Source organism: Mobula birostris, chromosome 11 (genome assembly GCF_030028105.1).
Source record: "Mobula birostris isolate sMobBir1 chromosome 11, sMobBir1.hap1, whole genome shotgun sequence".
NCBI lineage: Eukaryota > Metazoa > Chordata > Chondrichthyes > Myliobatiformes > Myliobatidae > Mobula > Mobula birostris.
In genome coordinates, this window is record NC_092380.1 from 16,633,697 (window position 1) to 16,658,381 (window position 24,685).

General features: G+C 42.3%; 2 protein-coding genes and 3 non-coding genes across 6 annotated transcripts in view; 1 reads left to right on the top strand and 4 right to left on the bottom strand.

Moving 5' to 3' along the window:
• LOC140204869 (ubinuclein-2-like) overlaps positions 1 to 6,512 on the top strand; it is a 74,412-nt gene extending 67,900 nt beyond the window's left edge. For both annotated transcript variants that reach the window (XM_072271755.1, XM_072271756.1), the window contains one exon: positions 915 to 6,512. In XM_072271755.1, the coding sequence (XP_072127856.1) occupies positions 915 to 967 (53 nt within the window). In that variant the 3' untranslated portion in view covers positions 968 to 6,512. The remainder of the gene's footprint in view (positions 1 to 914) is intronic.
• A 6,267-nt stretch (positions 6,513 to 12,779) lies between these two features.
• rpsa (ribosomal protein SA) lies at positions 12,780 to 24,323 on the bottom strand. The gene is made up of 7 exons (XM_072271757.1): positions 24,262 to 24,323; positions 22,138 to 22,306; positions 20,183 to 20,301; positions 19,392 to 19,637; positions 17,352 to 17,480; positions 13,794 to 14,037; positions 12,780 to 12,951 (listed from the first exon to the last, which is right to left on the bottom strand). Exons 2-7 carry the CDS (start codon positions 22,268 to 22,270, stop codon positions 12,857 to 12,859), a joined length of 966 nt encoding a protein of 321 aa, XP_072127858.1. The 5' UTR covers positions 22,271 to 22,306; positions 24,262 to 24,323; the 3' UTR covers positions 12,780 to 12,856.
• Positions 18,204 to 18,353, bottom strand: LOC140205634 (small nucleolar RNA SNORA62/SNORA6 family). The gene has a single exon (XR_011887902.1). It is a non-coding gene; the product is annotated as a small nucleolar RNA SNORA62/SNORA6 family (small nucleolar RNA).
• On the bottom strand, positions 19,968 to 20,125 carry LOC140205633 (small nucleolar RNA SNORA62/SNORA6 family). The gene has a single exon (XR_011887901.1). It is a non-coding gene; the product is annotated as a small nucleolar RNA SNORA62/SNORA6 family (small nucleolar RNA).
• Positions 21,715 to 21,871, bottom strand: LOC140205632 (small nucleolar RNA SNORA62/SNORA6 family). The gene has a single exon (XR_011887900.1). It is a non-coding gene; the product is annotated as a small nucleolar RNA SNORA62/SNORA6 family (small nucleolar RNA).
• Positions 24,324 to 24,685: the final 362 nt, after the last annotated feature.

Below are 24,685 nucleotides of genomic sequence, written 5' to 3' on the forward strand. Positions count from 1 at the left end.
ATAGCAGTGCTTAAAATTAGGATGGATTTTTATTTTGTACAGCACGACTTTTGATGAAATTCCATTGGCTGGGGGGTCAAAACCAGAGGACAAAACAATAAAATCAGCAAAAGAAACTGAAGCAGGATTAGAGTTTTACTGAGTTTGTCACAATCTGGCACATCTCAAAGTAGTGGAAGCAGGTTCACTATAAGTATTGAAAAGAGAATTGAATTAATATTTAATCTAGATACACTAACTCAACCTACAAGGGACTATGGAGATAAATGTCACAAGCTTATTGCAGGGTGATTCGAATATAAAAGTAAGAAATCTCACTGCTATTATATTGGTGCAGTTTTGGTCCGTTTATTTGAAAGATTGATGTATCTTGCAGAGACTGCAACAGGGTCTCACTAAATTTTATCTTGCAATGAGAGGAATGGCCTATAAAGAGGGACTGAGTAATTATATTCATGATCCTAGTGAGGTGTACAAAATCCTTCGAGTTTGATTGTGTAGATGCAAGGAAGTAGTTGAGTCCAGGATCACCCTTTAAGAATCAGGAGTTGTCCATTAATTGCTTAGGTGAGAAGAATTCTTCAAGATTGCAAGACTTTTGGAAATGGGGTCAAGGGATCTGCTGGAGATGAGTGCAGGGACAGAGACATTGAGGAAAAAGGGTTGAAGTAGATCAGTAATGATCAAGGGGCCATGTTGCCTCTATTGGGAGACGATGCAGGTCAGTGGCAAAGGAGCAAGACCATGGGACTAACTGGGAATCTCCTTCAGAATCAGCTGAGCCGCAATAGATCTGGCACCATCATTGTTCCTGAAAAATTTGTCTATTACTTTAGATTATGATGAAATTACATCAATAATTAACCTTATGCAGGAAACTGCTGTTAATACTTGTGTTTTCTTCTACTGTTCAGATGGCAACCAAAACCAGGGAGACTCTTCGAAGGTCCAGCGGAAATCACAGTGACCTCAAGGAATGGAGTGACACAGGACGTGTTGGATTGAAGTCTCCTGATTGGTCCAGTTGCCTCCATTCGGAGGTCTCTCGCTGGGTACATGACTGAGGGCATTTTCCTTTCGTTATGTTTATAAAACTTGTGACCCAGAGCACTGTGGGAAAGGGAACATATTTTACTGAGTCGATTCACAAATGGGACCTAACGAAGCTTGAGCTGGACAGGCCAATCTGTCCGTTAGCTCATCTGCTAACCAGGAGGACTTCAGCCGAGGATGAACTGAAATGGTGAAAGAGGATTCCAAAGCAAAAGGTTACTCAACAAGCACAGCATTTATTCTACAAGATATGTGTAGCGCAGTCTAGGGGTGGGCCCAGAGGTCTAAGGCCTATCAGGGGAGGAGACAAGGGGGAGAGTGGGTGCCAGAGAGGAGGATTAGAGTTGGGGGTAGGAAGCGGGAGACCAAGAAGGTCAAGGGCCAGAATCCCAGAGATAGTCAAGATGGTGGGGGAGAAAGATGGTCAAGCAAGATCAAGTAAGAGTGTAAGCCCAAAGGCTTGAAGTACGAAAGAATCCAGCACCCATGATGTGTGAAAAATAGGTGGGGAGAGGGGCAGGAGGGAGCAGAAGATTGGAGTAAGGTGTGTGCTCAAGAACAACGGAGAGCGGCTGGCTGAAAGTGAGGTGGGGGGAAGAGTTCCAGCAAGCCTGACGGCTAGGAGATAGGCAAGGCGATAAGTTGAAGGGGCATGGGAAAGGTTGGGAGAAGATAACAGTGGTGGAACAGGATGAGGATCGAGGGGATGGTGTGTGAGGAAAATGGAGTTGATGGGTGACCAGGTGGATGCGAGAGATGGGGCAGATGTCAGGGAAGTCTGGGCAAAGGAGCATCAGGAAAGATTAGGTGTCGAGCACGCAAGGGAGGGGTGGGTGGTTGGTTTGAGATATGGAAGCAGATTAAGGTAGGCTGGAGAAGGGTCAGTGGAGTAGTTGAGCTTTGGGATGTACGAGTAGGTTGGGATTGCTGGAGAGCGAATGATCATTGGGGGCTGGGGTGAGAGTATTGCAGAGACTGAGGCCAAGTGGAGCCATGGGCCCATGTAGAATGTGGAACAGAGTGATGTCAAAGAGAGTTGCAGGGCAAGGCTGAACATTAAATTGGAAGCTCAAGACAAATGACTGTTCATTACATGCTTTATTTATCCAATACCCAGTGAGCCTTATGTACAGATAGTATTGAGACACTGAAATGAAGTTTGGAGAGCTTGAAATGTTTTTGAATGTGTGTGGAAACAGTGGGTAGGGGTGGATGCCTTAACCCAGTTGGCACGGGAGGGATCTGCAGTGACCCTGACATTCAAACCAGTCCGCGAGTTGGTCAGTCATTGGTTGGAATAACGTGTAATTAGCAATACTGCAGATCGGGCCAAATGTTGATTGATAGCTGGATAACAGGGAGTGGTGAGAATCGTACAAACCACTTTTTGGAGCCTTTGTCAGCCCAGAATCAACTTCCAATATAGTTCAATCCTTTCTGTTCTTTCAAAGTGGGATGCATCTTCTGCTGACAAAACAGACTGTATCACATATACTATATTTAGCTACTGGTTCCATGGCCACGTGAGGCTGTGGTGTCTTCTAGCAGTTCTGGCCTGCCTTTGGATATGGAAGGTTCATGTACTTTATATTGCAGCATACCTTTAATATGTTTGGGTTTCTTAATGTAATCTGATGAGGGCTTTCATTAATCAGCACCCAAACAGTTGCATTCCTTTGCTGAGATTATACAGTGTGGTGATTAACAGGTGCACACCTTCAAAAGAGATGAAACATTAAACTACATTCCTACCAGCTTTAAGCATCTGATGTCCACGTTGGAGTTTAACTCTGGGTCTTCATGTTGAGATTTGACCTGCCTTTTGAAACTGACCCAAACTGGCTTGGTCCTGTGGCTCTGCCGATACAGGACAAGGCAATGATAATTGTTATATGCAATCCTAAACCCTTCACAATAGACAGGAAGCAGGCATTTTGCCTGACAGTTCAAGCGCCAGCTGTAATGTGAGCATTAGAATTTTTTTTTAAAGTCAGCAACATTCGCTGATGTCCTCTACTTGAATACCTTGTGAGCACACCCCACTCGAATGAAATATCATAGCGGCTGCCCATGTAGGAATGCTGTACCCCAGACACAAACAGTGAGGAGAGGAGATGACAAAGAACCATGTGGGAGTGATAACATCCACCCTTTAAATCTCCACCCCCCCCCCCCCAAACAAACCTTCCTGCTCTAGATTATAGGACACGAAAGAATGAATGTGATTGGGAATGGTGGAGAGTAGAATGAGGTTCCACTCAGGAGTCTTTTGCAGAAAACACTGGCCATGTTGATTTGAGACCATGAGGTTAACACATTCACAGTCAGATAATGTATTAGTAAGATTTGGGAGATGAGGTGGAGGAAGCCCTTCGACATTGTCATTGGGGCTGAAGAAACCTTTCTCTTTGTCCAGACCATTTCAACAATTGAGTATTTTTAGATGAAATGAGGATTTCTTTCTTTCTGATTTTCTGATGGTTATAATATTCCAATGCCAGGAGTTAAGTTGCCTTTGATCTGTGAGGGCAGTGAGAGAACTCATGTATGCATACTGGAGGTCAGGCAGAGCTCACTACCAATACCCCCTCAAGTCAAATTACTGTCAATATTCTCAACAAATTAAAGAAATCTCCAGGTCTGCTACCCTTGGCCTTGCTGAAGGCATTAGATAGTGTCCTGAATCATATAATCCATCCATTGCCCAAGCCCAAGCCAGCTAGCGTAGGTACCTGACACAGAATGGCAGTGTGTTCTTAAAACATGGCAATGTTTTAGTGGTTGCATTGTTCGCGAACGAATTTAATTTATAAATAACAACACTGGTGTCTGCATAAATAAAATACTGCAGATACGAAATAAAAAGCAAAATGCCGGAGGTGCTTGTCATGGGGCAGTATCAGTGCAGAGGTTTCTGCTCAACAGTGGCAGCTCTGGTGAAACCTCACAACAGCACTTGTGTTTCTAAAGCTCTCAAATACAGACTTATCCAAAGAGAGTTTATCAGCAGAACAGTTTTTAAACTAATTCCTGAGATAGAACAAGGCACACAAAAAGCTGGAGGAACTCAGCAGGCTAGGCAGCATCTGTGGAAAAGAGTAAACAGTTGACGTTTCGGGTCGAGTCCTGATGAAGAGCCTCGCCCCGAAACGCCGGTTGCTAACTCTTTTCCATAGATGCTTCCTGTCCTGCTGAGTTCCTCCAGCATTTTATGTGTATTGCTTGGATTTCCAGCAACAGCAGGCTTTCTCGTCCCTGAGATAGAACAGCTTGTATTTCCTGCACTTAATGTCATGGTGGCCATTTAAGACTACATTTAGTAGTCAAACATGTTCACTTCTATAACACTAGAGGGAGATACTTTCTCTCTCAGCAAAGATATCTGATTTAGTGAGCTTTGCTGGTACAGTACAGCACAGGAAGAGGATATTGGGCCCACAGTGTTGTGCCAAACCGGCTAAAAGGCAAATCAGAAACACCCAAACACTAGTCCCTCCTACTTACAACATGTCCATATCCCTCCATCTTTTTTACATCCATGTGCCTATCCAAATGTCTCTTTAAAAAAAAGCCTCTAATGTATTTGCCTCTACCACCATACCAGCACATTCCAGGCATCCATGACTCTCTGAGTGAAAAAACTTAGCCCTCACATCCCCTCTCTCCTTCAGTTCCTGCCATCTGGTTTCCTGTTTTTGTTTGGTTTGTCCAGGTTTGCTGAACCTGTAGCTTCAGGCAGGTGGCCTGTGGAATGTGCCTCAGTTGGGTCAGGAACCATCAGTGGGGTGAGATACCCCCTCTATGATTAGTCCAGGGCCGTAAACACTTAATGATGGAAGTGACCATGGTGCCGTTTCCCACAGGAATCTGCCTTTCGTGTTTGTTGGGGTGTTTAAAGGTGATGTGTGGGAATGGCCGTTCCCTCCAGAGGTGAAGAGACAGAATTCTGACTACTTGGTGCCAGGTGTTCAGGAGGTATCCAGGAAAAGGCAGCAGAGTACAGGACCTGATCAGTCATTGTGTCACCTAGTAGTGGATAGATCCTCTCTGGGAAGAGAGGCTCAACATGAAGGTTGGGTGCCCTGTGGGATTCTACTCACTCAGGGCAGTTGCTTGATCATTCACACCAGACTGTTGTTGTTCCTAAGGATTGTTATCACCTGCTTCCCAGCACCCAATCTCATGTTGCCTTTTCTTTCTCATCCCCTCAAGTCCTACCGGGCACCCAACAGTTATTTTGTGCCTTTCAATTGTCACCACTTAGAAACAGTGAACGTTGAAACCCATTCACTTGATACTCGCATGTCTGTCGGTGTCTGCTACAGGAGAAAAGCTGTAAGAGGGTATTTGTTCCCTCTGGATTTGGTTATTTTGCTGAGGAATTGGATATTTGCAGGAATATCTCTTGATTCCTGCAATTCTCTCGGCTCCTTGCCTCTACCCCTCACAAACCCATTTTTGACAAAGTCCAAGTGCTTTTGGATTGTCGGATAAATTATTAAACCTCTAGAAAATTGCAATGTTAAAACTCCTAAATCTCTGCAGATCCACCCTGTTTACCTGGAGCCACCTAGCTTGTAGTTTAATGGATCATGAAAGAGAAACAGTCACGGGAACATCAACATCAACATCAACATTAACTCTGCTGCCTGATCTGCTGAGAATTCCTGGGCTTTCCTGTTTTTTTTTAAATTTCCAGCAGGATCTTAATGTTGCTTTTAGTCTCCAGTAACGCAGATCAGTGATCAGAGGTTACAATGTTAGGAAACTGGGCAAAAAGCCAGTGATTTTTCATGCAACGTGTTTAGATCTAGAATGTGCTCCCTAGGAAGCAGATTCACTCACGATAAAGAATTTGGATTAAAAAGGGGAAGTTTTTCCATCTCTGGGAAAGAGCTCAGTATATTTCAGAGAACAGCAAAGGCACAAGGAGCCAATTGGGCTCTAGCAGTGTAGGATTCCACAATTGTCTGTGACAGGTTTGTGTCCCAGTTAAAAACAGGAGACCTTGACTTCTAACCCTGACCACATGGAAGCAAATAACTCATTTTATCATGTGTTCTAGTGCTTAATAGTAAGGATCTATTGGGCTGCCTTAATCCACTTATTATTCTGTAACTAGACTGGAGCTGAAGCGTCGGACAACTGTGTCACCTGCTTTTTCTACTGAATGAATCAAATTTACACTTGGGGCAAAATCTCATTTCAGATTTGGGACAATAGTGTGTTAGATGCATTTGAAAGCATTTGCACAATTAGTTCAGGTCAATCATATTATATGTCACTCATTAATCTGCTCTCTTGAGATATTGGAACTGTCCTACATTGCCCAACAAGGCCAGTATTTTACTGGCGAGGTGTCCTGTTGTCGGTTGTGATCAGACTGTTATGGACATGCTGTAATTTTCTTTCGATGTCTGTAACAAAAGAATAAAATAGTGAATCCTGAATTGATCAAATCTGGATTGAATGTATTTTGTTTACTAAAGTCACTGATTTGATGTGACTGTCAGTGTTTTTCCACCTACTTCCAACCCACCCTCTTACTGGTATCATCGCAGGCAAATACCAACCTCAGCTGTTGCCCAGCCAGACTTGCTGGATTCCAATTAGTTTCAGAAACAACTAAATATCTCCCTTGCCCAGTGCAAGGCACCGAGACTAGTTGCTGGTAGGTACAACTCCCTCAGTCTGGACTGCAGATTAGACTACAAGGCCATCTGAAGGTAGAGGGTTCCTATGAAACAGTTCGTAAGCCGAAATGTCGTAAAGCGAAGAAGAAATCACCATTTATTTATATGGGAAAATTTTGTGAGTGTTGGCAGACCCAAAAATAACCTACCAAATCATGCCAAATAACACATAAAACCTAAAATAACAGTAACATATAGTAAAAGCAGGAATGATATGATAAATACACAGCCCTATATAAAGTAGAAATACTTTTCCACAATCATTACTGAACTGTTCTCTGTAGCGAAAATCTCACGCAAGCGCTGTTGGCAGAAAATCTCACGCAAGCGCTGTTGGCAAAAACACTCCCTCCAGTGACCTTTAAGCTGCCAAATCATACCAAATAACGTAAAAATACACAGCCGATATAAAGTAGAAATAATGTATGTACAGTGTCGTATCACTTACCGGAATTGGGAAGACAGCGCTGAGCACACTGATGATGGTGTGTTAGACTGAGTCGTCGCAAGTTGGCTGGTGCAGTGGCCCCCCACCCTCCAGGCCACCCAGCGATACATTGTCTTGAAGCACGCAGGAATGCAGTGGTAGCCGGGAGGCACACAGCACATATTTAAGAAAAAAGCAGAAATAAACAAGCTAATTAATTAGGTGCTGCCCGACACGTAATTAATTAACATGTTTATTTTGGACTTTTTTTCTTAAAGATATGCTGTGTGCCCCCACTCCCGGCTACCGTTGCATTCTCCGCAAATCGGTATCTGTCAGTGGCTTGGGGGTTGGGGTGGTGGCACACTGGGGTGTCATCTCGTCATCGTCTGTTTCCATTAGAGCAGGCAGCTCATCTTCTATGACTGCTTGCCTCAATGTCGAAGGTCGAGTTTGGTCGTCTGCTGTGGCTGATGTGGAAAGGCTTGCTTGACTGCTGAGCCTCGCACATTTTTCTATCATACAGTTCTTTGTAAGGACTCAAACCATCTTGCAAATATCCCCTAAACCGATGTACCCTTTCAAAATTAAAGTCATACTTTATCATTACTCGATTGTTATGCTTTTTTCTTCCAATTGCATCAGCTCTTCATCTATCAGTTCTTGGTGATGGGATGCCAAAACCTCTTCAACATCATGTTCATCAGCTTCCACAAGCCAAACTCACGTTGTCCTTACTTTGTTCACCACGATTGAAATGCTTAATTATGTCTAGTTTTACACTAAGTGTAACACCCTTACGAGCTCTTTCAGGCTTTTCCAATACCATAGAACTCATCTTGCAAACGGCTGCTCACAGGCTCGTGTTTAAGCAATGCCGTTCCGAATCGGGGGGAGCAGCTGCTCGGAGTGCGCACTGCCTTTTATCGCACGCTGCTTTTTTTTTTCGTAACAGTGAAAACACCTTCTGAAAGCGAAAACAGGGTACTAATGTAGGTCTTTCGTAACAGTGAGGTTTCGTAAAGTGAACGTTCGAAAAGCAGGGGACACCTGCATACTAATAGAATCCAAAGCTACTAGGATCTGGAATCTATTGAAGAAGTTATTCAACATATTCACATCATTGTGATAATTCATGTTGTCAGTATACTAATTTTTTTTGCCTGTGATACACATTCAGCAGCCACTTTTTTTTAGGTATACCTGCTTGTTAATGTAACTCTAATCAGCCAATCATGTGACAGCAATTCAATGCATTAAAGCGTGCAGACACGTTCAAGAGGTTCAGTTGTTGTTTAGACAGAATGTCAGAATGAGGAAGAAACGTGATCTAAGTCATTGATCATGGAATAATTGTGGGTACTAGATCAGGTGGTTTAAGTATCATAAACTGCTGATCCAGGATTTTCACGCTCAAGTCTCGAGTTTATAGAGAATAGTTAGAAAAACAAAAACCATGCAGTGAGTGGTAGTTCACTAAACACAGGTGGGCTACACCAGAAAACTATGAACATTTACTAAGTGACCATGTTATTAGATACAGGAAGTACCTAATAAAGTGGCTACTGAGTGCATATTAACCAGTTTTGGTAGTTCAATCAGTAAAGCATTTCTTTATGGATAAATTCAGAACCTATATCTTGAGAAATGTCAGGTTTATTTTCTTATTGACATACAAAAGAATGATTAATGTTTTGTTTAAAGGAATTTGTATCCTAGTGTACATCAAGTTCCTTGAAATCAAGGACACCTGGGTCCTTTTAATAGCAGTATAATATTGGATTATTCCACCATTTTTTTCTTTTATATTGGTACCTGGACAATTTAACGGCAGGGATCTTCATGACTTGTCTATCTACTGTTAGATTTGGGTAACTGAATTTTCGAGATCAGTTACAAATCAGGTCACATTGGTTAGAGGCGAAACCTTAGTACCAGGTGTCCCCCACTTTTCAAACGTTCGCTTTACGAAACCTCACTGTTACGAAAGACCTTCATAGCTTAAAGGTTACTGGAGAGAGTGTTTTTGCCAACAGCGCTTGCATGAGATTTTCTGCCGATGGCGCTTGCTTGAGATTTTCGTAGTGGAGAACAGTTCAGTAATGGTTGTGGAAAAGTATTTCTACTTTATATAGGCTGTGTATTTATCATATCATTCCTGCTTTTACTATATGTTACTGTTATTTTAGGTTTTATGTGTTATTTGGCATGATTTGGTAGGTTATTTTTGGGTCTGCGAATGCTCACAAAATTTTCTCATATAAATAAATGGTAATTGCTTCTTCGCTTTATGACATTTCAGCTTATGAACTGTTTCATAGGAACGCTCTACCTTCAGATGGCGGGGGAAACTGTGTAGTTATGTAGTTGGAATGCCCGGTATTTGTTTATCTGAATAGGGTCTGCTTTGTGCACGGCCAACATCTTCCATCACACCATCTTCTGTGCCTGCTGCCAGAGATTGTGACAGCCTTGTGTGAATAAAGTCACTGGAGAAAAGTACTGGTAGGTACAAAGCAATTTCCTTATTTGACAAAACAAAGTACAGCAGGCATCATACGGAGATGCTTTTGGTCAAAAGGTCTCGCTGGCTCAATATTTTATGTGCCAATCAAAAGACAACTGCATATTTATAATGAATGGGCAATGCTTTCTTTGAAACTACATGCAACCTTCACACCACCTGATTCGCATCCACACCACAGTCCCTCCAAATGAATTTTAATCAGCATTGTCTGGTCTGCAATTCACTGCTTTTAGGAACTCATTGTTCAGAGCTGCACTCCAAATTGAATCCATAATACATATTCTGATGTGAAGACTGGGCACCAAAGTCAATTGCTAGATGTTTATGTCCTAAACCCAAAATTCATTCTAACAGTCCCTCCCGAACAAAAATAAATTTGTACCAGTAAAGGACATTCTTGAGGAGGATCTATTCAAACCCTGCCACAGAATTCACCCCCCCCACCCAATTATTTTATGTGCCTCAACATCTACTATCTACTCTATCATTCCTAACTAATCACTACTTACACTGACGGAAACAAAGTGAGAATAAATTCAGTCTCTTTTCTTGGGGAAATAGAGAATCAAATACTAGCAGGCATGTTTAAAGTGAAAGATCTCAAATGAACCTGAGCGATAACAACTTCACCCAGTTGGTTGTGTAGACCAAGCTGCAAGACAAAATGGTGGAAATATCTGCCTTAACATTTTAAAAATCACTTGGACAGAGACATGGATAGGAAATGTTTACAAAGTTAATAGGCCAAATACAGACAAATGGGACTATCCTAGATGGCAACATAGTTGACAAAAGGGCTCGTTTCTGTGCTGTATGGCTCTGTGACTTCTAAATATTAAGAAGTATTGACTTAGCATTTGACACATAAGATTTGCTGGTGAACGCAGCAGGCCAGGCAGTATCTCTAGGAAGGGGTACAGTCAGGACGAAGGGTCTCGGCCTGAAACAACTGTACCTCTTCCTGGAGATGCCTGGCCTGCTGCATTCACCAGCAAATTTTATGTGTCAAATGCCAAGTCAATACTTTTTAATATTTAAAAGATTAGCCTATGGTATCCCGTAACACTCACAGGAGAATCCTATTAGTATCATTCAATTGTTTATTTCACAGTAATTTTTCACCCCCACCATTTTTTTTTTGGCATAAACCTAGAGGATGAAATTTGCAGTAAGCTATTAACCTACATATCTTTGGCATGAGGGAGGAAATCAAGTTGATCAGACAGCACCCAAATGCAGAAATCCAAAGGCATCTCACAAGGTGTCAAGGAACGTCAGCAATCTGCGTCTCAATCAGGTGGTGTGAATTGTTCATTACTTTGCTTTCTTTCCAACTTCTCCTATCAAACAAATTTGTTAAATCATATACCTGCAAATGGTATCCAAGTCGCTAATACAAAACTAAGTACTCTTATTTTAGTTTCCCAACCACTTTCCTATTTTAGCCACCATGCCAGTCTTAGGCACCCTAGCTATATGCATGTGCCTAAGACTTTTGCAGTTCTATATTGAAAGTTCTAACACTAACATCTGGTTAGAAAATACATTCACTACTTTGCCCCTTTGCCAAATCTGTACCCAACTACCAGTGCTACTTTAAAGTGCACTAATCCTAAACAATATTTGAAAATCTAAGCAACACACATCAAAGTTGCTGGTGAACGCAGCAGGCCAGGCAGCATCTGTAGGAAGAGGTGCAGTCGACGTTTCAGGCCGAGACCCTTTTAAAGTCTGATCATAAAGAAATCCCATGTTGGGGTGCAGCAAGACGGTGGAGCAATGGAAAAGGAAAAGTGCTAGCAGGGGTGCAGGTTGGCCAACATTATCCTGCCTTTGCTCACCCTGAAAACTTCAAATATGCAAACTCAGGACAAAGTGTTCGCTTTGAGTTAATGCAGCTTTATCCAAAGGCAACACCAGGGAAGTGTTTTAAATTAAAAGCAGTTTATAAGCATCAGACCCCTCAGCAATCACAACAAATCATGCAAATAAGCATTGATTCTCAACTTTGGAAAAAATGAAGATTTTCTCAAAACACCTGGCCCTTTAGCAGCAGTGTGAACCAAGAAATGCCTAGCATCCCAGTTTACAAGCTTTCAATACCACAACCGCAGTGAAATATTTTTGCAAACCCATATTCTTATCTATTTATTGGGGTAACAGCACAGAATAGCTATGCTGCCCCACAACCCCCAATTTAACTCTGGCCTAATCACTGGACAATTTACAATTACCAATTAACCTACTAACCAGTTGGTCTTTTGACAGTGGGAGAAAATCCATGTGGTCACAAGGAGAAAGAATGTACACTTATAGGCAGCGTCAGGAATTGAACCCCGGTTGCTGGTACTGTAAAGCATTCTGCTAACCATTACACTAACAAGCTCACATTTTTATGCAATAGGACCAATTCAATCAAGCTCTGAGCTATTTGAGTATGCTCATTGCTATTTATGAATGATCTTCAACTCAGTCAGCTTAGCCATCTGCCAATGTAATTGAGATGGCCCTGTTACATCCAGATGCTGGCTGCCGAGTACCTATATTTGTATGCATGTACTCTTTTAGAGGAAGAGGACAGGTGGGACATGGCCCCTGAATCTGGTAATCAGACACAGCAGTTTCCATGTGACCTTTGGCAAACTCACTGGATTCAACTGGTTCTCAGCTGAGGTCAAATTAAGTGCAAACTTCATCTATCTCAGTTCAGAAACAAGAAGTCAAAATAGACTCCAGTCAAATGTCATCATCCTAAAACTAAGGGGCTTAATCATACATCAACACAGAAATAAACTTATTGCTCTAAGTGGGCTTTTTCAACCAGCCCATGTCCCCTACAGAAATGAAAACCTAGTGACAGGCTGCAAGGACTGAGGTGATATCTGCCCAAAGACGAATTATCTTGGAAGAATTCCCACAACTGGGATCAAGAAATAGTTTCAATTAAATCGGTGTGCTTCCTATTCACTCTTTGCATGCCTGACCCCAGCCATGAACGATCTTGTACTAATGTTACTAGCATACTACTCTGTTGCCAACAGTATGGTGAAACATTCTCAGTTATTAAATAAACAAGACGTTTAAAAATTGGCATCTTTTATTTCATTCTTTCCCAAATACAGGAAGTACAGGCTTGTGTCTAGTTAGCTTTAAGTCTTAAGACCAATCAGCTGTGGCACCACCCCATTCGGGAGCCTGTGTAGTCGGTGCAGCAGACCAGTCTTCAGCAGCAGGCTGGGCACTCCAATCCTCTGTAAGGGAAAGAATAACATTAGCAAATACATCTGGGAAGGAGAACCCCCAAGACCACAGGAGTACAATCTAATGGTAACGCACAACTCACATTCACTTGAGTTTGTCCTTGGGATGATTACGTTTCACATCACCTTAAAGCATAAACTACTTCAGAATGAAGCCTGTACTCTGGTCACCAGACGGTACATAGCTACAGTTGTTCACAGCCTCTCTCACAACCCCAAGGTTTCTCTAAATTGAGAATATAGTTGGGGCATCCCTCTGGCTAAAGTAAACAGACCTGAAAACCCAAGCGATAAACCTCAAGACTATCTACGGGTATGGAAACTGAGGGAAATCCCTATGCATTAAATCAATTAAAAAATGGTCAAGGCATAAAACAAAGTTGACAAGTCAATAAACAAAGAACACAAGCATAATGCTAGGAGGAGAAACATTTTTTTAAAACCTGCACACCATCCAAAACCAAACAGGTAAATCAGTGTCCATACTTAACAGCAAAGGTTTGTGAGGTTAGGATAAATGAAACATGGCTACATAAACAGGACTGATTATGGAAAGGAAAAAAAGAGCATTTGTTCAAAGATCTACAACTGCAACAGAGCGATTTTTCTAAATTACAGAATTACGGTTTGTCCTCTATGCAACACACCTTCACCTCACCTAAAGCTGCTAACTATTCATATAAAATTACATGACAATCAGGATAAATGATTCTCCTTACTTAGACCAATACAAGATCAGTTATTTCTAGTTGAGTCAACATTTTCCAACATGCACACACCCTCCCCTACTCCAAGCCAATCATTCCAAGCACACTGCTCAGCCTAGAACTCACTTGTAGCTGTATCGGCGGTGAATGCTGCGGGCTTGACGTACGGATTAGCTGCCTCCAGCGTCTCAGCCAGATTTTTACCAGTTGCAGCAGAGAACTGCTGGATTGGCACAGAAGGTACCTGCACGCCCTCAGACCAGTCGGTAACTTCCGGCTGAACGAACTCTGCAACTGGAGCAGTCCATTCCCCTTGGTACTCCTCCTTACCAGCAGCCTTCTCGGCAGCAGCCTGCTCCTCCTTCTCAATCTATCAGATATAGGTCAAACAGAGCAAGAATGGGTCAGGGTTATTCAGGTTGTCCAAACACTAAGCCTAGAAATGTGTATACCACGGCACCCAGCTAGCAAGACCATGAAACATGGTGGGATACATCAGTGATGGGCAAACCCTGAGCCTGCCACTCTACTCTTAACGGATTGACCTCGTGCTGAGCAAACTTTTCAGCAGTGCAGCCCTTTGAATGCTGGATACAGGTCACATCCAACACTGCAAGTGTATGTAATCCACATTACAGCAGCACAACTAAGCCAGTAACATAGCAAATTAACCAAGTCAGATGCTGGTATGGACCTCATTGGTTATGACTGATAAGGCATCCAACCACTGAAACAGTCCAAATCCAAGTTTATACTGGCCACTGGCCACGTATTTTGGCTTTGCTTCAATGAGGACAGAAGAGGGGAGGATATTGATGAACATTTTCAGAATAGCAACAACTTATGATTGAGATTGAGCACAGAATACGTCCTCCTGGCCTCCTGAGCCACGACGCCCAGCAATCCCCCGATTTAGTCCAAGCCTAATCACGGGGCAATTTACAATGACCAATTAACCTACCAACCAGTATGTCTGTGGACTGTGGGAGGAAACTGGAGCACCGGAAGAAATCCAGTCACCAGGAAAATGTACAGACACCTAAGTTATGAGAAATCCAAATAGATTATTTTTCAAGATGTGGCGTCACGTGATGACGTAGGATTGAGATGTGTAAATCCAGCTCTCCCATAAAAAAAATCAGCAAAGTACCGTTTAAACAGAGTAAAGTTAATAAATACTTTCTGAAAACCACTCAAACTTCGTAAGACTACCCTACGATATGCCTCGTAAACTGCAACAGAAGTCTGTTGTTGTGAAGTCGCCGCGAGATGGGAAGAAAAAAGGGCCTACTGCAGCGATGGAGCCTCGGATTCATGCTGGATCTCCTTCAGGGGAGACGCATTTTATCTCTGGCGTAGAAGAACAGGGTGCAATGGCGGTGGTAGCGGTCTCTCAGAAGAAGATGCCGGAATTGCGCATGTGCAAAGAAGTACGCATGCGCAAATCGACACAACTTAAACTACAAGAACCGACGGCCACTGCAACTGAAAGTGACTCAGAGTCAGAATTGGATATCGCAGAGAATACAGATGAAAAGGAGGAGGAAGAACTGGAAGAGATTAGAAGTAAAGGAGACGATGAAGACATAAGAGAGGCTTTATTGCAATTAACAGCTGAATTAAGAAAATTAAGGACAGAGCTTAGAGACGTGAAGATGTGCCATGATAGAGCTATAAAAAGGATAAAATGGACAAGAAACTTCAGAAGATGGAAAGAACAATCGAGCATATTAACGATAGAGTGGAAAAAACAGAAAATAATGTGCTTGTCTGGAACACGGAAAGAAATCGACCCTTGGAGAAAGTGGACGTGTTGGAACATTTTAGTAGACATAACATTAAAATTGTTGGTCTCAAAGAAGGTATAGAGGGAGATAATCCAATAGAATTTTTTCAAAGATGGATCCCGAAAACCTTGCAAATGAAAGAGGAAGACCGATCAATTGAAATTGAGCGGGTACATAGAGCTCTAAGACCAAAACCACAAGATGACCAATATCCACGATCAATTTTAATCAAATTCTTAAGATTTCAAGACAAAGAAAGGATTCTACAGGCGGCTGCCCAAGCTGCCAAGAAGAGAAAAGGGTCACTGATGATAGAAGGGAAGAAAATTTTTTTCTACCCTGACATGTTATGAACTTTTGAAAAGAAGGAAGAAGTTTAATCCAGTGAAAAAAGCCCTATGGGATCACGGTTACCAATTTATATTGCGTTATCCTGCAACCTTGAAGTTTTTCTTGCCTAGTGGAGAAAAAAGACTTTTTGACGATTACCGGAAAGCGGAGGAGTTTGTGAGAGATTCTTTGAATATTCACCAGATACAAGAACAAACTTAGGGGAGCGAGATAGGCCTGTTGAATTTTTAGGCGTGTGAATATATAAATATATTATTAATAATATGAGGGAGGGGAAGAAAGGTTAAAATTTGAGGAATATTAGCTGGGAATAATAACATTAATTTATATATATATATATATATATATATATATATAAAAATAAAATTTTTTGTTACGGGGGAGCTGGAAGAAACACTGTCCAATTGCTACATTATTCATGTGTGCAAGTGTGGCAATAGTCACGACCCACACAATGGAGGGGGGTAGTGTTGTGTATCTTTTCATTCACAACATTAGTGTGGGGGTATTGTGTTTTTTCTTTTTTTGTATCTTATCTATCTTTTTTTTTCTTTTTGCCTGGATGATTGGGAGGGAAACACATAGCAACATGGTGAAGTTCAAAGAGATTCCCCAGGGAACTATGAGAGTTGAGAAGCTAAATAACGTTTTAGATTTTAAGAGATAAATATGTAACATTTTTGAATATTTGGAGCCCTTATTTATAACTCCGATGATGAAGATCTGGGTTCCTTGGGGGAAAGGAACAAATATATATTAAATTTATTTTTATCCCATGGAGCATGTGCAAACCTTCCAATATTCAGGCGGTTCCTTTTCTTTGTTTTTTTTCTTTTCTTTTTAGGTAGGAGTATATATCGGGGAGGGGGGGGGGAGGGTAGATATTTTTTTCTCATGTATCACTTGAAAACTCAATAAAAAATTATATTAAAAAAAAAGATGTGGACCTCTCTGGCAAGGAAAGGCTTTATTGTCCATGCCCAAATGTCCTGCACAAGCAAGTAGCCCCTAGAGCTGCTAGTTTTCCTGAAGGTCCTGTTGGAGGGAGTGTTCTAGGATTTGTAACTGGAAACGAAGGAACAGGCATATGCCCAAGTCAGGGGCTTACTATCCATGTCGTTCTTGGGCTATTGGTACAGTCCGGTTTAGTAACTGAATGATGCACCACAGCCTCACTAGTGGTGGAAGGAGGAAATGATCAAGTGATAGGTAAGATGCCCAAGAAGCTTGCTGTCCTGGAAAAGTGTTGCGTTTTGAGTATTACAACTGTACCCATCCAGACAACTTTGAGCAACAACACTACAGGTAAGGGAAACATGGCACACTATCTGGCCCAGAACCGACTTTGTAGGGAGTTGTCACTGGGGAGTAATGAATCTTCTCGCTTACCGAATATGAGCAAACATTCACATGTGGCTAAGGATCTGTGTGCTGAGCGAGGCAGGCCTGACAAAAACTCCAAACAGGTAGCAATCCCTGCCATTTAATCAAACTGTTACTGATTGAAGCCACTAACAAAAAGTAAAATTAAATACATTAAACACACCTCATCAGGATCCCTGTAGAAGTACAAATCAGGCATCACTTCCCATGGATGTTCACGGCTGATGGTACCTCGCATGCGCAGCACCTCACGGGCAAGCATCCACCACATCAGACCAATGGAGTGTGCGCCCTAACATACAAAGCACACCTGTTAAAAGAAAATTCCTCATTGCCATTCTTCAGTTTAACAACAGACTGATACAGTTTTTAAAAAGTGCACAGAATAAATGGGCTTTAATAGTACGTGGGAGAATGAGATCACTTAAAGCATGCCAATTGTTGAAATACCTTCATTACACACTGCACAAGAGCAAAAACAAACCCAGTCATCATTACCAGAACCAGTAACTTACCGGCTGCAGTAGGTATTATGAGAGGCTGGCGATAGTTATTAGGATACTTTTTTATATATATTCTAGAGCAGAGGTTCGCAACCTGGGATCCTTGTTTAATGGTATTGGTCCGTGGCATAAAAAAGGTTGGGAACCCCTGTTCTAGTTATCAGAGCCAGTTTCCTACTCACCTCAACTGAAATGGAGATCCTGGAACTAAGAACTGAGAAACACCAAGACTTTTACATCAGAACCTCCCAAAGCACTTTATAGCTGCTTAAAGTAAAACCCTATTTGCCACCCCAGTGTTTCACTAAATTAAGTATTAAATACTTGCTGGCTCATCCAATATGTAATCACTATTATCCCTCACAATTTGAAGAGTCTAATTTAAAATTATCAATTTGAAACAGTTCCATACCATGAAGGAAAAAGGACCTTTCATTCTACCATTTCTGAGCAGGTGAACGATTCTCAGCAAACTGACTAATATGAACCTACACATTATAATAAAACACTGGCATTGTAGCAGGGGTTACTACAAAACCTTACTCACTGAGCCACAGGCTCGAGCAGTGTTAAAGGCACCTGCATGATCATGTAGCACATCTCCTACACTCGGAGTTCATCGACCACAATGGTCTCACCTCCAAGTTCTAACAATGTGCAAACCTGCCACCTGAAACTGGGGACAATCTAAAATGCTACCTCCCTCTAACTCCAAATCCTTCTAGAGGCTGTTAAGCTATTAGGTGGCAATGTACCGTAGAACACGTCAGTTCCTCAAAACTCCAGTAACTTGCTGCTTTCCACTTTTGCCTTAACGTTTAGTATTGCCTTAACGTTTAGTAATGTCATACTCAAAATATTATAGTGCGTCCTATGACCTATAAATAATGGGCCTACAATACCAAAGTCACGTTTAAAAATACAAGACAGACCTGCCTCCAGAACAGAGCAGTACAGGCACTTCAGCCCACAACGCTGTGCCGACTTGTTAAACCGAATCCAAGACCAATCTAAAGTTTTCCTCCATTTTTCTTTCATCCACGTACTTACCTAAGAGACTCTTAGATGTCCCCAATGTACCTGCCTCTACCACCACCCCCGGCAGCACATTCCACACACCCACCATGTTTAAAACACCTTTTACTTCTCTCCATTCACCTTCTAATTATGCCCTCTCATATTCGCAATTTCTGACCTGGGGAAAAAGGCACTGACTGCTCTTACCATCGTGTACACCACCATTGAGTCGCCTCACATTCCCCTTTGCTTCAAAGAGGAAAGCCCTAGCTTGCTCAATCTTTCCCCATTAAGACTTACTCTCTAATCTCCTCCACACTCTCTACAGCAGGGGTTCCCAACTTTTCTTATGCCATGGACAAAAACCATTAAGCAAGGTGTCCATGACAGCCTTTGCTCTAAAGCTTCCAAATCCTTCTCTGTTAACACCTACCTTCCTCACTGCTGCTTGTCTAATAGTTCTATTCTCACATATTTTAACCAATCTAAGACTGCAGACTCTAAAACCTTCCACCAGATGAAGTTGACTCAAGTTAGAAAGATCAATGGAAAGTGTTTACAATGCTGGCACACACTAAACACAGGGGGCATTATCACCAGAATTCATTGCATTATCCCAGGGAAGAAGCTTTCACTCATGTTAAAAATCACAAAGGTGAAGTCACTGCAGTGGAAGACGATACCTTGTTGTTGCATGGAATAGCGATGTCCACATACCGGAGGGGCGAGTCGGTGTTGCACATGGCAATGGTGGGGATGTTGACGTACGATGCTTCAGTCAAGGGCTGGTGGTCCTGGCGGGGATCTGTTACGACCAGCAAGCGGGGTTCCCTGAAGGCAGCCTGGATCTGATTGGTGAATGTACCTGGGGTGAATCTTCCGGCAATGGGAGTCGCACCAGTGGCAGCAGCAAACTTCAGGACAGCACGCTGTGGAGAGAGGCAGTCACTGTAAATACGAGCATAACACATCTCTTGATGTGCAATGCCAAGTATTCCTTTACAGCTTCACTACGGTGAGGCACCACCAGAATGATCTCCTCAGAACAACATACACTCAATACCCAAGGTCCTTACCAACAAATCTTAAATTTCTGTCATGCAGCTAGTGGGCCAAATAGCCTGCCCAGGCTACACAGTGATGTTATTCCCCTTCAGTAGGAACTGCCATTCAATCTGCTGTGACTATTAGCTTTCACATACTTTCAATTATCAACCACACAACAATACTGAGGTACCATCATCATCTAAATCTGGATCAATTGTGACAAGGTTTACTATCAAACCCCACTCATCGAGCCACACGGACCCTCGAGGTGTCAGCGAAAACCTGCCAGGTTATTGTAGCACATCTCCAACACTTAGGAGTTCATGAGCCAAGTAATGGCTTTACCTCCTAAGCTATAAAAACGTGCAGTCCTAGAAAAGACCTCCGTTCAAACACAGCTGAGGGAAAAATCGTCTGAGCCACACACCTGGCCGAATGGTCTGGAAGAGATGACACAAACATCAGCTGGATTCTCGATGGAGACGATGGCACGGGCAGCCAGAAGCAGCTTCTCCCACGTTTTCTTCAGATTAATGATGTAGATACCTGTCCAAAAAGCAACGAGTTGGAATCAGTTCCTGGCAACACCAACATAAAGCATTGATCTAACACCATGAATCTCTGTAGCTTACAATTCCCCGAGTTTATCTGAACCCAATAAGCTTCGGTTGTGATCATTTTCAACCTGCTGGCAGTCTAGCAACTATCTCAAAGCCCCATTTGGTGTTCATTTCACACATGCTAATTTTCCCTGTATAAACCTGTCAAGACTGAACTTTGAAAAACGCAGAAAAATTTCTTTTTGTAAAAAGCACCAATGGCTTTGGCTTAAAAATCCACGTACAAAATGCTGGAAGTATTTGCCAAGTTGAACCAAATCCCTGACCTGAAAATTTCCCACATTTTTATCCTTAGCAGATTCCCAGTATGTTCATTACTGAAATGTATGAACTTGGTTAAACACTCAGTAACCTATGCAGCAAAAAGCCACAAGATGTACAACACCTGCAAAGGCTGCAGTTACAATTATCTGGAATACATTTCCCAAAGGGGAGTTGGGAGCAGATACAAGATTAACTCTTAAAAAGGAAGTGACTTGTATGTACAAAATGAGATAAAAGCAGTAATGTTGGGGGAAAGAACATAACCTAAAAACCAAGTGTATTTACAGTTCACCTTTGTTTATAGACAGCACGTGGATTAGGCCTTCCGCACCCCTCGTCATCCCCAATTTAACCCCAGGCTCATCACAGGACAACTTACAATAACTAATTAACTAACAGTCTTTGAACTTTGGGAGGAAACCACAGTACCCAGGGGAAACACACACATTCCACGGGGATACTCCTTACAGAGGATGCAGGAATTGAACTCGGATATTCCAAGCTGTAATAATGCCATGCAAACAGCTACCATAAATAATTTTCAAATACAAATTTTGATATGCCAAACAACGTATTAAGACGTAAGGTCACACAGCTCAGTTCTCTGGGACACTTACAGAAGAGGGGCTAAAGAACTCAATGTAATCAGAAGTCCAATTCCCACTAGGATTGCAGGAGACAGATATCTGCCAACCTTTTTCATGCCAATGAGCCTTACCATTAACAGAAGGGTCCAGGATGGGAACCCCTGGTCTAAACAGAGAACGACATGAAGACAAGTGCTCAGTATGTAAGGAGGCATTTCACCGAGATAAAATTTGTTTTTCTGATTACAACATGCTAGTCAAACAATCTTACAAAAATGCTCCACACAGCCTGGATTTGAGCCCATTCGTCTGAGTAGATAAGACTGACTGCATAGTTCCGGAGGTGGGCTGGTTGGTTTTAAACTTGACTTATCCATACACCAACCACATTGCAAAGTAGTTCAAAACTACACCTTCTGCCTCTTTGTAGCTCAAACTCAACTGTCAGCAAACAGCACCATACTCACCATTTCCAATCTCAAGTGATGCCTTGTGACAGGAAACACTATCAAACCCCACTCATCGAGCCAGAGACTCTTGTGGTGTTAGCGAAATACCTGCCACTTTTACTGTAGCACATCTCCGACACTCAAGAGTTAATTGGCCAGAAACTGACCTTGGCACTGAGTTTTAAGGATGTGCAGTGACTGAGAGACACAACACCAAAAATTAGGTTATATGGACATTTCTAGGATATTACAGCACTGAAACACAGACACCATCTCAACATATAAACAGATTATAGCTTCAGGAGGGCAAAAATTAGATATTTTCCCTCCCCCCAAAATGTCTGTGAAATGGTGCTTTTACATTCTATTATTATGTAAATTGACAATAATTCTACATGTTGGCAACTATGCAACGGTTTCAGCCTATTTCCCCCCTCCCCCCCTTTGGAGTCTAAGACCTACCATCACTCTTCCTCTTGTAGACGTACTGCTCCATCTGGAAGTCCAGGTTGGTACTACCCAGATGAGTGGAAGCAGCAAGGAACTTGAGGACATCCTCCTCCTTCATCTGTAGTACATCTAGACCTCCGGACATTGTGTATGTTTCCCTTTAAAAGCAACGATGGGTAACCTGAGGGATGAGAGTTCAATGTGTTAAATAGACACCAGAATCTCAAATGTAGAGCACTCAGAAATACCTAGCATTAATAACATCGTAATACTACAGTAGAGAAATGATCTCACACACAGTGGATTCCAGTTTCCAGTTAACTGGGCAATCAAGGCAGCTGCTTTTTGCAACAACTCTTAAAGAACAAAAATAATCACAACCAATAGAAGGGATTCCCTTTAATTTGGACACTATGCAGGAGACGGGTGCCAGTTTCTAACTAGCATCAGTAACATAAATTTGTGTGACCATCAGACACCACACAGTGCTTACAGAGCACTTAAAGTAGTGTCAGATGCCTGTGTTGCGATTTTTAAAAAGCAGTGATTTTTGTCACTCATAGCTGCTGAGAAATCAGCAGTAATTCAGAACTGTTTTGCTCAATGCAGTTTCAAGCACTGAGGTTTGAAGATGCCAGAAATGACTAAGTAAGAAAATGAAATTATTTCACTACTTCAACAAGTTAGGAACTTCGAAGAATTAAGATATTGACAATCATCTTGAATGTTACGATGAAAATTTGGAGGATGTAATAGTTAAACACATTATATGAAGGCAGTCCATTATCTACACTGATATGTTGTCAATCAAAAGTACCAGGTAATGTAAACTGGATGATTTTCTCTATCGATAAATATTACAAACTACAGTTTTAAAGTACTGTAGTATTTATTGTGTTTTAATTTGTTCTGCATGTCATTTAAATATATAATTTGCTACTGTGTAAAATCATAGTTCATCTAAGTGTTTAAAGTGTTCCTTGAAACTTTGGCTAATTGGGGCAGCTACTGAATTGGGCCAAAACACACAGGCCCTGATGTGTCCCTTTTAAACCAGAGTACACTGTGTGCCTCTATATCAATATGCATATATATGATATTGAGTGTTTACAAACTGTCTTCAAGACGTATTTTTTCTTATACTTGCAAAATTAGTTAAGCATTTGCTGTTAAAACTAGATGCCATACTCCAATTAAGGAATATTAAAGTCTTATGTATCTTGCAAGTCGACAACCACCAGCCCAAGCTATGAATTTTTTTCCAACTAAACCATCCAAACTAATGCAGCCAAAATAGACCCAATGCCTCCCAGCCCCAGGCTCAACCCTAATCGCGAATGTAATCAGAAGTCTTCACATTTTCCAGAGGCAGGAGCAGACTTTGTAGGCCACAGGGCAGTTTAGACTTGTTTTGACAACACATCCCTAACCCAAAATCATCGAGGTGGAGAGCAGCAGGCACTAAACAGCTCCAATCACTATCTGTCAATCAGTGCAGACAATACAGCATATTAATTGCCACGTTAACCCAATCTACCCCAAATATGTTCCCTCTGTCCTTTCTACACCGTGTCTGAAAACAAGCACGTTCGCCTTCTCCCTGTTTTAACTAAACTTTTCGAGTCTAAACCTTGAACTTCAATGTAAAAAAAATTAGGCCTAACCAACTCATTTCTTCTCAGTACTGTTTTTTTGCTGCAGTATTGTGTGTTACAAGACGGAAATCCTGGTACTCCTAGTCGCACAGTGGTAAAGGCTTTGGCGAGTAGCCCACCACCATACGCTGACGAGCGATGAACCAGCCGACACTGATACTACGTTCGGTTCACGTGTTACCGAGGCCCCGGGGATAGGCCATCAGTAACCCCGAACCCAAAAGCGAAGTCATCACGTCCTGAATCCTGTCCGGCCAAGGCCTCGAGGAAACAGACTCAGCTCCAGGAACACCCGACGGCAGGGCCTCGGCCCGAACCCACCGGGCAGCGCCAAAGCCTCTGGCACACCCCACAATTTATTTTGATCACTGATGTTAGCATCAGGCCTTTACGTCATTATGCACGTTTTAAATCCTAATTAGCGGGTCAATGAAGGATTTATATGCTCTGAGGAGAAACGAATCCGTTCGCACACACTCACTCCGTGTAACGCCGTGTGGAGGTCTGGCGGTAAAGAGGCCTAATGCAGGAAGTGACGTTATTATATAGGTGACTGGAGCTGTCTCCAGCCAATCATCTGGCAGCTCTGCGGCCGTTCACTTCCGGGGTTAGTGCCGGAGCGGTACCCGGACTGAGGCTTCTTGAGGCCCAGTAGGCGGCAGTCCTGTCCTGCAGGGTCAGAGTCCGTCTGGGGTTCGGGATTCTAATCGTTTAATGATAATAATCGTTAGCCTTGGTCAACTGGTCCCTGTCGATCAAGATTGCCATCTAACGTAGTCCATTTCCCATTCGTCAACCTGTCCAAGCTCCTTTCTAATACCGTGAGTTCCACTTCATCTAGAAAGCGCATTCCATATACTCTGAAAGCGTTGCCCCTCAGATTCCTGTGAAATCTCCCCCGTTTT

Excerpts from the sequence above, each read along its gene's own strand:
- rpsa (XM_072271757.1), bottom strand. The coding sequence starts at position 22,270 with ATGTCCGGAGGTCTAGATGTACTACAGATGAAGGAGGAGGATGTCCTC. Across the intron at positions 20,302-22,137 it reads CTACAAGAGGAAGAGTGATG|GTATCTACATCATTAATCTG; the intron begins GTAGGTCTTAGA and ends CTTTTTGGACAG. Across the intron at positions 12,952-13,793 it reads CACCGCCGATACAGCTACAA|AGGATTGGAGTGCCCAGCCT; the intron begins GTGAGTTCTAGG and ends TTTCCCTTACAG.